The sequence below is a fragment of the Opisthocomus hoazin genome, chromosome Z (genome assembly GCF_030867145.1).
Source record: "Opisthocomus hoazin isolate bOpiHoa1 chromosome Z, bOpiHoa1.hap1, whole genome shotgun sequence".
Classification (NCBI taxonomy): Eukaryota; Metazoa; Chordata; class Aves; order Opisthocomiformes; family Opisthocomidae; genus Opisthocomus; species Opisthocomus hoazin.
The window spans coordinates 41,229,828-41,244,049 of record NC_134454.1 but is presented as its reverse complement, the minus strand read 5'-3'; the positions used below and the strand labels follow the sequence as shown (position 1 = coordinate 41,244,049).

Sequence of the window (14,222 nt, the reverse complement as noted above, 5' to 3'; positions counted from 1 at the left end):
AGATTTTCAATTTCTGTAAGTCAAGTTCCTTTCTATTCTCACCTCAGAAGAATTAGGAAAGAAAACTTAAAGGTTTCTCTTTCTAGACAGGAAAAGAAAAGAGGTGGAGAAAATACATCAGAAACTACAGTCTTTACAGTTTGTGGGATTTTCCTCATGATGTTGCACTCCTATTCATGACTTCTGATGGTCAAAAGTACAATATAACTATTTTTTTGGCAAATTCTGGTGCGCTCTCCTTACACCAGTTCCTAGTTGTTCCAGCCTAGTAGTACATTAATCTTCTGTCTCTGCTAGACACTAATGGCTTGTATAAAATGGGTTGACATTTTGAACACATATTTCTGTGGCACATTTCTGGGAATATTCAGAGCCTAGTGACCAAACAAATATGAATTAAAATTAATTTTCTCTCTTAAAAGATCACAAGTAATGCTGAAGCCCTATGTCAGAGCCTGCGATGCTTTCGCTGCTGGCACAAGCAAAGTTTGTTCTTTATAATTTAAAATGCAACGAGGAAAAAAAAAGGCATGAGAAGTTCGGAGTGCAAATATTCTTTGGTTTACTCATTATAACAAAAGGACACAGCAAACAGCAAAAACACTGGCAATTAAATAAACAGCAAATTCTTTATATGCTTCCTAACAAAAAGTCTTCAGGTGTTTGAAATGTAATAACTTCATGCATTTAAGCACATTACAGTGTCTAGAAAGTCACATTTTTTTATCCCCAAGATTAAGGCAGGAAGAGTATGAGGGAGACAAGGAAGGATGAAAGGTAGAAGGGGAGAAAAGAAGAAAAAAATTATTCAAGATGCCATTTTTCCATTAGTTAAATACTACATAATGCAATGATAAAACTAATTTCTGTGTCTAGTTTCACTGTATAAAAAGCAAATTGACTTGGAATTTATTTTCAGATTATTAAGTTTTCTGAATTCACATCATCATACACATCAGCCTAGCGTATAAAATATACTGACTCACACCTTTTCAAAAAGAATTATGATCTATTAGCAGGATTCTAAATATCTTAAGGAATTGCCCAGGTAAGTCACTGTGTTTTACCTTACCATAGGCAGAGTTAAAATTACGTACCGCAGGCAGTTTCTAGGGAATACTTGTCCCCAGTTAGGCTGTTTTACTGTAGCTTATTCCTCAAATAATCCCCATATAATCAAAGGAAGCAAGCATCTGTGCGGGTCTATAAGGATCTATACTTGGTAGCCTTGCAGACAGGAAGTTTTCACCACTGAGCTGGAGATGAACAAGCCCGTTAAGACTCTACGTGACAGTGTCACTGATATTATTTAAAACTGAATGCTTCATAAGGGCAACACTAGGAAGCTGTTATCTGTGCAGAGAGCATAAAAGACTACAAACGAATCAAATATATATTTTACAAAAAAGTGAAAGAAATTATAGAGTGTACCATCACCATAATAGCCTGTTACTAACATTACTGGACTCTGATAGTTTAGAAATAATTCTGTAAATGTTATGAAAGATTTGGATTGTCTGACAGCATATTATTTTGTTTTGTATATTTATCTTGCAAGACTCTTACTCTACTTGGACGGTTCTGTTCTATTGTCTTTATCCAGCCGTTTCCGTAGGCAAAGCATAGTAAAAAAAGTCATGTGCAGTCTTTCTTCCAGATGGACTGTGAACAGCAACAGATACCTCATAATAAGGAATCAATTTAATAAAGATATTTTGGAAAAATTTGTCATAATGTAAAAAAAACCACCTTTTTGCATGCTCCCTTATTCCTTCATAAATCAACAGTGTTCCATCTCCAAATAATGCACAGGCAGTCACCTTTAATACAAGTACTTATATGTTCCCCTCATCTAGCATTTTGTTGACACCATCACAGAGTTTCTGCAAATGGAGTTTATAAGGTCCAAAGGGATTGTACAAGGCAGCCAAAAATTCACAATCAGAGAAGTGATCAAACACATTGTTGACACGTCCATGTGACTTTGCAGTTAGGTGACGCTGAATGATTTCATGAAGTATCTCTCTACAATCATTTAGCAGTTTGGACAAAAAATTCCTGTCAAAGGTATAATCCACCTGATGGAAACTGACCACGGTCTTAGCCATCTGATGAACTTTCTTCTTGAATTTCTCCATCAACGCTATTTCATCCTGATTAAATTGGTTGTTCCTGTAGAGAATTGCCAATTTGAGGACTATTTTAATGAGGTTTTTGATGATTTTCTCTGCTTCCTTCTTATTTTGTGTATATTCCTTCGTCACTCTGTAGAGCTCATCTAAAACATCACTGCTTGTATCATCGATCAGAGTAGTTGCTATTGATTTGGACACCATTTTTCCAAGGATCTTCTTCTGGGCCTGAATGGCCAGACTTTTGGAGTTGAAGACATCTGTGGCCACTAGGGGGGAGGGAAAAAAGTATGCATTCAGTACCGCGTAACAGACATTCTATGGACAGTAAACTGAGGTACAGTTCCATGTTTGTCAATTCATGTTAGTCTTACTAATTGCCACAAAAACAATACAAACTTACGTATGTAGGTGCAGAAAAACCCTTCTTTTCAGTCCCTAAAACTGTTTTCTTTAGGATTAAATTATCTTAGACTGTTTTACTTTTGAGAAAACAGAAAATGAGGCAAAGCTTGCTCAAAAATGGTTTAAAATATCTCTCCGTATATGGATTGATGGGATTTCAAACTGGGCAATAAACCTGCCCTATTTGATCAGATGAGTCATACGGCTGATCTCACTTTCATATTCATAATGAAATCTGAAACCATGACCATCCCAATGTCCTGACAATTACCACTGCTACTCAATTAAAGATCGTAATTCAGTGAATTGAGTATTGTAAAACTTTTTCCTGCTTAGCATTTTACAGCTAATTCAGGTCTCACACATGTATTATGTTTTTTATATGTATTTCATAGATAGACAGATACAAAAAAAACACAATACAAACACAAAAATCCTTTGTCAGCAAACAATGCTGAGATCCTCTGGGTGCGATCTGAAGATGCTACTTTTCAGAAGGAAAGCAAGTATATATTAATACTTCTATGTCCTATACTTAAATGCAGAAACAGACAAAAATGAACAGTTTAGGGATTGCCGTAACACTTGTTAGCATAACCTTACAAAGAAATCCTTCTGTGACCAATAAAGCAGATCTAGAACAGATTTCCACCTTCAAAATTATGCTTGTTTGCACCAGTATACCAAATGACTGGTTTGCAGTTTCTTCAAATGCTTGAAAAAATGAAACATTCTTTCAGAGGCTTGTTTTGTGAAATGTTACTACTCATGTTCTGTTGCCAGTGACGATTATTTACAGAACATTCCCTTTACAGCACCTTCTCCATGAAGTCACCCCTGAATTCGTATTTCCAGGTTGAATAGTCTGGGGGACGGCTGCCTTGACACTGAAGCTTTCCTGGAGCATCAGGCAGGCTGAAGGAAAGCTTCATCTGTTTACATTTGCTTCACATATGGAAGGTTTGCTTTGCAAACACAGGGCCTGGAAACATTCCCCCCCCCCCCCCCCCCCCCTTAATGAAAACATAAACTCTGCAGATGCCAAACCGTAAGTCCCTGAATCTGGAAAAGGTTTCCTTCTAACTGTTTGTGTTTGGGCAGCTAGATGTGTTCAGATGTGTTCTGGGGTTCTAGCAAATAGAAGGAACATGTCCTTCGGGACGTGAGACACAAATCTGTATTTTTTCTTTGAGAACTTAGTAATAAGCTCCTTTTTTGTCGTCTTGGAAACTTTCAAACAGGTTTGTTTCAGAGGACTTTCAGTGCAAACTTGTATTTTTTTTTGAAGCATGAAGTGTTTAAGCGCATTTTTTAAAATCTTTACTACGTGAGGACATGCAAATCCAAAGAACCCATTATTAAATATCTTGGGCAAAGCATTCAAGATCACAAGACAGACACATTTCTCAACCACAAAGATACAGGAAGACATCGAAGATGCTAAGCAGTCAATCTGAACCGAAAATATTTGATTGAATTTTGTGCTTTTAAATACAAAACTGCAACTACATTACTATTCAAATAAAACTAACCAATGTATTTCAAAAGGTGGTCAAATACTGGAACTCAACAGCCAATGCTTTATAAAGCTCTACAGATGAATGATAGCTTTTTTCCTCCAGAACTGGAATATTGATTGTGCTTTCATAACTTTTATTTCTTAAAGCCTTCCAATTTACTAATTGCTCACAATTTCTTCTTTCTGATGCTCTATAAAGATATATGGATGTCTGTGCTAATAGCAGTTGCTGTTTCAATTCCATAAATTTGCAGGGAACACCCCCCCCCCAACACAGTATGTACGTATTTTAAAATGTTCTTTCCCAGCACAGTGTAGGTATTCTTGCAAAAAGCTAACTATATCACACAATGCTCCATGTAATTCCACAGCAATCTGTACAACCTGCCTCTAGCAAGTCACACAAACACTCAGGTACAGTTCTAAAAATTTACACATAGCAACCTGTGAAGTATCAATTTCAAGAAACTGAAAACATGTCAGTTTTCTAAAAATTTTACAGTTTTTCAACAAAAAAACCCTTACATTATGTAATTTAACACTTGACAAAGGAGAGCTTGATATGTAATTACCATTGCTAAGCAAAACAGGAATTGCTCACTTACAAGAGGTGTTAAATTTCTCTAAAAACTGTCCAAGTTGACTATCCAGCACAGCCTATTTTCTATCTACTTTGCAATACACCAGAAGTCAGCTTCATTTTCCCCTGTATTATTACATGGGTTCTAATTTAATTGCTAAACATGTAAATTTCATACGTCAGTATTTCAGTCAATCGAAAAAGGAACTTGCAAACTGTTTGTATTTTATAATCAGAAATCTTCCTCATTGCTGATGGCAGAAAGACTTAAAATGAATTTCACAGCCAACCGCTTAAATAAAACTGTGTTTAAGCAGTAGGATTACAAAGCTCATTCAGACTGAACACACATACTTTCTTGAAAAACAGTAAAATTATTACTTACTTGTTCATCAAATGGAATTGCACTTGTTAACGCTGACAGCAGAAAAACAGACAAATACCCAAGGTGAAGACTGGCCTGAGGCTTATCTACCCTGATAAATCCAGCACACACCTTATCATGTGCTTTGAAATGCTGTCAGAAGCTATCACAGAGCGAACGTGGGTTTCTCCCCCTCACGGTAACAGCAGCTCTTCTCAGCTACCTTTCTCTCCTGCCTGCAGTGCTTCATTTTGCTTTGGCACCTCAGAATGTAAAAATGTATTGCAGTGGTTTCACTTCCCCGAAAAGAGAGCTGAGAGGAAATTGCACTGCTGAGCAAGCAGCACAACACCAATAGCCGTTATTGCTAACTGACAACTGGAACAATTAGCAGAAATGGAGGCAGAAGAAAGGTCCTGGGACTCGAAAGGGCAGGGGACATGTCAAGAAGAGGTTAAAACATTAACCCACTGCAATTGGCAAATGCAGATACTCGCGTGTACTCATGGGTCGCAGGGTGCTGGTGAGGGGCAACCCTCCATCTCCAACGTGAGGACAGCCAAGCATCCCCTTGCAAACCTCTGGCTACAATTTCAGACATGAGCAATGAAAAATAAGCCCATAAATCCACATTTAGACAAACACTTAAATCAGCCCCATTTTATTATTAATTTTATTTTTAAAAATTTATTTTATTATTATGTAGTCAGTTTTTAAGAGTGATTACAGTAGCTGGCAAGGATGTATAAATCATTGATCTCACCTATTGTATTGACAGGTCCCATCCTTGCCTTTAAACTGAAATAGTGCCATTTCTCTGGTGGCCTGCAGCAGACCCAGAATCGGGGCAGGTAACCCCACTAATTTTAAGCATCTCATAGAGAGTTTTCCTTGTGACTGCTCTTTATAGCTCCTATTTCTTTCCTATGCAATTTGACACTGCACTTTTTAAAAGTGTATCATCAAAAACAGTCTAGTGGAAGATGTCCCTGCTCATGGCAGGGGGCTTGGAACCAGATGATCTTTAAGGTTCCTTCCAATCCTTACTATTCTATGATTCTATGAAAAAACACCCCACTGAAATCAGTGGGATGTCATCTTCTGTACAATCTACACAAATAAATATGTTCAGTAGAGCTGCCCCTCTGCAGAGGAGAGCAGTCCAAGGGGAAAGGCTCTCGGAGGAAATCCTGCCTCCGTTACTTCGAAATTCACAGGATCTTATGGATAACTGCAACATCTGCAAAGTCTTCTAATTTATAATTTAGAAGAGCAAATAAGTTGCTAGACACAGCCTCCCATGAAAGCTGGAAGCTTACTAACTATGAAACTTCTTAATATCCACAAACAACAGTATGTGTGTTCAAGTCAATAAATATTGGACATGTAGCATTCTGGACGTGTTTTCCCCAAAATATTTTACCTTGCACATGTTTTTCTTAAAACTGTGGTGGTACTATAAACTTTCAGTGAAAGTTTAGCATTGTGTGTTAATAAGCTCTCTGGAGACTGGTATAAAAGTAGAAGAAGGCGTACTACTCATGGCTGCAAAGCTGACTTTTCCCTGACATGGAAACCAGTATGCCTCCCTCCATCCTGTGGCAAATGCCTGTTACCAAATACCCTGTTTCTCAACCCTATTTAAACTGAAAAAACAAGAAGTATTTGAAGGAAAAAAAAAAGTTGAATCAGATGATTTCACTGCCTTAAATCAAGGCAGAATGTTTTCTCCACGAGATAACAGTCAATGGTAGATTTGACACAGCTTGCAGTTTAGTGTATTCAATCTCGTGTACATTGAGACCAAATACTTGAGTCACCGAGTATTTTTAAACTTGCTGTAATAAAGAAGGACCAGGAAAAAAGCATCCAGCAAAAACTTCCAGTGAACCATGTTAAATTCCGTGGGCAAGCCAAGAGTTGCACTTTCTGACATGAGTTGCATTTCTAGCGTGCGTACACGGCATGTTGATACAACAGTCCCGGAGGAAGAGAAAATGTGACTGTGAAGCCATTAACAACAACGCTGCCGTGTGAGGCCCAGTTCTCATTTCAGTTGCTGGCACACCATGTACCGCACGAGTTCCTGGTGAGCGCAAGGTCCAAAAATGATGGGGGCTCTTGGGCAAGGCACAAAGAACACTTACGTGGGATTAGCAGGAAAGAGACAGTATTGACTGAGCGCTGCAGGCAGCATTTGAAAGACTGTATCACACAGCTCTGAGAAATGTGGGAACTGATTTCCTGCCAGGCATCCTGTGTGGACGAGTGTGTTTGCCTCTCCACAGACCGCGGGTGAGAGCTACAGCTAAAAGCCCGCGCACGCCATTCGAACTGCATGTGCAGTCAGACTCCCGGAGCGAAAGCATCATTTCCCCGGAGGGAGGCAACTTGAAATCAAGCAGGATTGACAGGGCTATGCTCTCCGACTGTATGTGACCATGAGTCATGCACCTCCAAAATCATGAGATCACTTAGATAGCAATGGATAAAAAAATTACTGCCGTTTTACTTTTTCCTGTCCCTTCTGCTTTCTGGGTCTTTACAGGGCTACCTTGTTTTCAGGGGTGATAAAGGCCACAAACATTAAAAAAATAAAGACACTGAGTCGTATAAATATACGACTTCATGTATAAACACATGACTTCAGTAAGGTAAAGCTACAATGGTGATAAACTGCAAGAGTTTCATCAGTAAATGAACAAGTCTTGAAGTACAGAACAGGCAGAAATAGAGTCATAAACCTGTTACTAGGGCTGTAACAATTTTCACAACGTACTTATTATGTGACGATAAGATTAAAAAATGAGTGGTAGGACACAGACTATGAATTCTTCAGATAAGGTAAGCCGATTTTTCTAGCTGCCACCATGATTCATAACTTCTTCTTAATAACCATCTGAGTGAGTAAGTCATGGTTTCAAAGAACATTTTCGGTGTTAGTTTTTGTTTTTTTTGAACAGAACAGGCAGTGTTTTGATCCTTATCTAAGTGCTTCAAAGTTTCCTGGGTGATAGGTGTGTTAAATTTAAGCTTTTTAAAAGCACAGATAAAATCCTGGCAACGTAGAAGTCATTGCAAAGCCACAGCAGTCCCCAGATGGCCACTTCAGCACATTGACCAGACTCTGCATTCGCAAGCATTTGTTCATGTGTTGGTGTTTGAAAAGCTGATGAAAACTGAAGCTTGTACCAGACATGCAAGACCAGACAGCGCACTGACAGCTTTCACTCTTCAACCTCAGACACTGGGACTACAACTTGTAAGCTGCTGATGGCAGGCGTGAGAAGAGACCAGGGCAGCCACGGAGTTTACTGAAGACAGGACTGAAACAGGGCAGATAGCTTGGGCAAGCACCGTCAGGCAGTGGAAAACCCAGAGGCCAAGCAGCTAAGTGCAGAACGAGGGAAAAAAAACCCAGAACAAGGGCAGTATACAGTACTTATTTCTTTCCCATACGTCTCTACTTTTTTGACTCAAATACATACTGTCATTATTTGAAAAGCAAATATTTTATTTGGCACCTTATTTTTAAAAAGGGAGATTTATATATGAATATCAATTTTAACTAGAAAACAGTTTAAAGTGGAATTTTAAATGCATACAAAGCATTCCTTCATAAAGTTAAGTAACCTCTGCCTACAATTCTCTTAACAAGTACAGTAAATTGTACTAAAATTCTTACTCACCATAACCTTTACCAACTGAGCATACTATGAGAATGTTAATTAGTCAAGCAATGTATACTAATTTTAACAGTCACACTGGAAGACCTTCAAAAGAATAAATACCCAATATGAAGCCAAGCCTAATGCATGGCAAATCTTGCATGAACAGTCTTACTGGATTTGGAAGTCAGCTCTGAGGCTGCAAGTCACTCTGAAGCAACAGTTAATCACGCAATTTTGGGAAAAAAGTCTGGCTAATCAAGCCTTTTTTGAAATCTACAGTATGTCTAATCTGCATACTCATACTGAACATGAGCATTCATTCAGCAGCAGGAACATGGAAAACATAAAGTAAAAGCTAGCAAACACCATTGGGAACACCTTTTTTTTACTCAATAAAGTGCTGAAGAAGTCATTCTCGGTAGGTTTGCAAAAGTTGTATGATATTGTTATATGCTTCCTGATTTTGCTATTTAATTCTAGCCTTAGTGTTTTAAAATGCTGAAAAACTGACCAACAGCAAAAGATGACCCACTTTCTAGCTGCAAAACCAAGAACAAATAATGAAAAAACAGAAAACAAAATACTTTTTTGATCAAGGGTTGAGAAGAATTGCCAAAAAAAGTACCTGGAAGTTAAAGCTGAGTAGTGTGCCAAGAAAAGATGCTATTTCCAACAAGAATGTATGTGCAGAGTTTTGCAGTCCCATGGAACAGTCTGTGCCAACAAGTTATTCTGGTTTTACACGCCTGTGCTTCCACAGCCACCCTGTGCATTACATGATACATATACTGTAGTTGATTTAGAAATTTTAAAAGCCTTCTTAAAAGCCCTTTTCCTAGAGCCTCCGCATCTATTTTAATTAACATCGCAGCTTAAGAAGGAAAAAATAAAATCAGATTAACTTCTGATGACTGCTTTTAGCGAAACATATTTTAAAATATGTTGGGTATTAAACAGAGAAAACTACAGTCACACAGAGTAGGGTCATGAACTTAACTGGGTATTTCACTGCTTTGCTACCATTTGTTATCCTCGCTGGAATGTAACAACAGGTGCTGTGGTATTAAATACCCAGCCTGTGTATTTCAGCTGTTGGCCATTTCAGGGCTACATCAAGTGCCGCTGTATGGACCAGGTGTCCATGCACATGCAATAGTAACACTGCATAAATCTTTTCATAGGAAATAGAGTGTATCTTATGCCATTCCTTCCAAACAAGCAAATGCAATGCAGGTACTGTATTTTTTTGTCCACCTTTAGAAATGCAACCACAGAAAGGCAACAGTGCTAAGCTCCCTAACCCAAGTGGCACTTCCAATAAAATCATCTGGTCATTACAACTGAATGTTTTACCAAAAGTTAAAGCGTAAAAAGAGGTATCTAATTGCTCTTACAACCATCCTGGCAAAAGGAATTCCTTCTCACAAAAAACTCTTAGCTGTAGGCACAGGACTTGGACGATAACAGAAGAGCTTCTGGCTTGAATGCAGAAGGAAATGCATTGAGACCAGCAGCCCCAGGGAACTCTGAATGCATTGGAGAGGTTTAAATGTGACACGGGGGCGGACGAAGTTAAGAGTAAGTTTAAGATACATGCAGCAAAAATACAATGAACTGGAAGATGGAGACAAGATGGCACTCCAGCAGGAGAGAAACAGGGTACTCAATTACAACGACAAGGGAGCAACCTGGCTATCAAATGCAAAGGGCATATATTTCGAACAGCGTGTAAAGAAAGCCACGGCAGAGGCTTCCAAGAGTTCAAATGACAGAAAGTGAGTGATCTCACAATGGCTTTGAAAGTAGTTAATAATGCTTTTCCTGTATTTCTAGTTCTGGTTCCCTGTCCTCTCAATGTTGATTTGTACACCACCCTGTCTGTTTCTTGCAGACAGGATGGGAGTCCCTCGGTATCTCTCTTTCAGGGTCATGTTGAGAATGCTGGATTGCTAGCTTGCATTTTTTCAATAAACATTACGCTTCCATTTTCCACTGTTTGCCCTGACAAACTAAATGACACCTGCACTCCCCCCCCCCCCCCAATTTGGTATCTGTTTTTCCCTTCCTAAAGAAACTGCTGAGGCACTGAACATTGCCACAGCTACAAGCCAGATACAGAAAAAAAAACAGTAGTGATTCCCAGGGTCCTCAGTTCTTAGGTGTTTGGTTAGTATATTATTTTTTCAATATCAACATTGAAATAACAGATTATAAAACACAAGAAAATATGCCATCTAAGAATTTTACTTATCAAATACTGGCTCTTTTTTAGGCCTGGGACACTAGTGACACCCTTCATCCCTTCTACAGTTCTTAATTTTTCACTGCCTGTTTTCCTGTTTTATAGCACGAAGGGTAAGTTTTCTGGCACTAAATCCATGGCTGTACATAGAACATATGCTTTGTCTACTCTTCTACATGAATCATTCATGGTAGCTGTCATCATGCAAGACTACACTTGGTGGCCGTAGTGGTCTTTCCATTGCCACTGCTAGCATGCATTTTGCTTACTTTCCTCTCCCAAAAAGAGCAAAATAAACCAACCTCTCAATTGTAATTTTTTCTCCCAATATTTAGTAGACACAGCCTGTTCCCTCTGGTACAACTGCCAGGACTTGGTCCAACTTTCCAGCCATTAACTCAATGGTTGAGAGTATTTTGTCTCCATTCCATTACTCCTCTGCTGTCAGTTCACAACAGGATCCCCAAGACCCAAATGCAGAGTCTAGCTTTTGAAGGTTTTGCTTTCACTCCTGTTTGTTTCCACTCAGTTTGCTTTATTCATGGGATGTCCAATTCAAAACCAATGCTCAAAACAGCTGAAAAAGTATGTAACGTATTTCTATACATAACACTTACTGGCAAAAAAACCCCATCTTTAAAATCTTAAGACTTAACAGCACCTAAACTCTCTAGCATAATCCAAGACTGTCAAAACACAAGTCCACCTCCCCATGTATCTTAAGAATTTGGTTTTGCTTTCATTAATGTAATTAAATCCTAGTAGAATATAAAGCATAAGAGAAAAATTAAGTCTTCAATACTGTTAACAACCTGTTCTTCTGTAAAATTAAATCTTCTGGTTAAACACCATGTGTGTGAAACTATCATTGACTTTTATGTCAGAACCAGTATTATTTGGATACAGGACTTTGATATCTAGCAAAGCACTAGCAATCCTATTTATTTTTTAATGTTGCAAATATATTTACTAACTCAAACTAGACAGTCTTCAGAGGTCCATTTCAGCCTCAAGTGTTCCACGATTCTATAGAACCTGAACCTATTTTGTAGTTCATTTCTCGGGGGAAGGCATAGGAGATTGAGCGCACTGTTTTTTACAGCTGTTGAGTACTGTGGAATTTAAATGTCCAGCTTCTTTACTTTGCACTGGCATCCAGTGGTATTTTTCAGCAGGTGATGAACAGTACTGCTCAGCTATGAGGGATATCCACCACGAGGAAAGGTTGTTGTAGCTTAGATTTTCAGAATTATTACCCATAAAGAAAGAAGTAGGGAATGCAAATTTGAACACACAAGGCCTCAAGTGGTGATTGCATTTTTGCATCAAAATAAAAATGTCAACAGTTTCTCTTTGCCTCACCGTAGTACTGCTACCCTCTCCTCCCATATCGCATGGCATTACGGAACAAGCCACAACAAACTGACCAACATCTAAATCCACCATAATTCACATCTCTTTCAATGGATTATAATACCAACTGTTTGTTGCAAAGAAAGGTTCAACATAGAATGGTTTGGGTTGGAAGCGACCTTTAGAGGTCATCTAGCCCAACCCCCCTGCAGTGATCAGGGACATCTTCAACCAGATCAGGTTCCTCAGAGCCCTGTCCAACCTGGCCTTGAATGTTCCCAGGGGTGGGGGCTCCGCTACCTCTCTGGGAAACCTGTGCCTGTGTTTCACCACCCTACCAACATACACCCAAGACAGTGATGTCTCATACCACAGACTTCTACATCTCTAATCTCCAGCACTGAGGATAAAGCTGTGAGTGTGGTGAAGACTTCTTACCACAGATGTAGACACCAGAGCTGAACTTTATTTTTACCCCTCCCTGAAGTATCCACTAATTCTGTTGGCAGCTGCTCAAATTCACGATTCATTGTTTCAAGTTCTTTGTTAGTTTCTAAGTCACTATTACTCAGCGATAATACAAATGTTTTCAAGTGAACAGAAACATTCATTCATTTTCTCTTTTGCAAGTGGGAAAAAACCACCCTTGGAATCAGATGCTGAAATATTCACCAGTGTCATTTACTTGCTTTTGCAAATATTAAATCAAAATTTTCTTCTTTGTATAAATAAAACTATCTTTGTAGAATAGCTTGGTAAAGCAAACACAGCAAAAGCAAAAACAGATCTCATGAAAGCTTTAAGACAATGGAATTTCTGCATTTTTCAAAGTCAAAGTTTCCTACACACCTCGATGAAGTTAATTAAGTGGAAGCTTGCCTGTGCATGCACTGATTCAGTGTTTTATCAATTCCTGTATGAAGTGAAATGTAAACATTTTGGGATCGAGACTTGAGGGTATCACATTCTTGGAGGTCCCACAGAAATCACAGGTCAGCTACCAATGGCTTAGAGAAACCTGTAAGTACTAACCTTCTTAGATATGTAAAATACATCTCAGAATATGTCCCTGGATTTCAAATTACAAATCTTACAAGGATAAACGCTCTCAAATAAATGAAATGCTAACTCCCACTTTACTGCAATTGTCATTACTGTAAACTGCCATCAGGAGCAGGACTCTGTGCAGATACCCCAACATTTGTATATTCTATGTCAAACTGAAATGTAGGTTTCCCCTACTGCTATGCAAAAGACTCGCAGATCTTCTTTACTAATCTGTATAGTTACGGATATTGATACTGAATTCAGCAAAAGGCAGGGAAAAATAAATTAGTTCATACAGCGAGTATTCAATCCCCTATATTGCTTCTGCTGAAACAGATCTCTGGTGAAGGTTTTCGATCCCAGGTTCCCCAGACTGAATCTGCCACGCCATGCAGAGGGGCGGGCTCTTTCCTTCTCATTGCTAGCCAGTCAAGCACTAGAAATGAACCACAAATTAAATTGTGACAGGAAATGAACTGATGAAACTGAATCAAACCACACCCCGACCCAGGCAGGGAATCTTACGAAGAAAAACAAAATTTATGAGAAAACATCCCAAAAGGATGAATGTAGAATGAAACTCTCAAAGGACAGGTTTCCCAGTTTCTCTCCTCCTCACTCAAAACAAGACTGTGCCCAACTGACAGCAGGTTTAAGGCTTGTGCTTTTGCTAGTGTTAAGGTTAAAGAATCAAGCTGCTGGCAGTTGCATTTACATTGCTAATCCCACAGCGTATCCTGTTCAGGACTCATGATGGAGATGCATGCACAAAAGTGTCCACCTACCATTAAAAAACACAAGTTAACTCGGCAAGCCTACTAATGCAGACAGAGAAAACATGAAAATCTGTAACTTCCAGATCTTCCACAGTACCAAAAAAAAGTTAATGTCAATATGTATAAGACTAAC

At 38.8% G+C, this 14,222-nt stretch overlaps 1 protein-coding gene across 3 annotated transcripts in view; it reads right to left on the bottom strand.

Moving 5' to 3' along the window:
- Window positions 1–551: 551 nt before the first annotated feature.
- The window catches only part of TNFAIP8 (TNF alpha induced protein 8), a 64,733-nt gene continuing 51,062 nt past the window's right edge, over window positions 552–14,222 (bottom strand). For 2 of the 3 annotated variants that reach the window (XM_075410635.1, XM_075410634.1), the window contains one exon: window positions 552–2,401. In XM_075410635.1, coding sequence (XP_075266750.1) covers window positions 1,836–2,401 — 566 coding nt within the window. In that variant the 3' untranslated portion in view covers window positions 552–1,835. Of the gene's footprint in view, window positions 2,402–5,021; window positions 5,237–14,222 lie in introns of those variants that run through there. The other variant, XM_075410637.1, reaches the window with a different exon arrangement.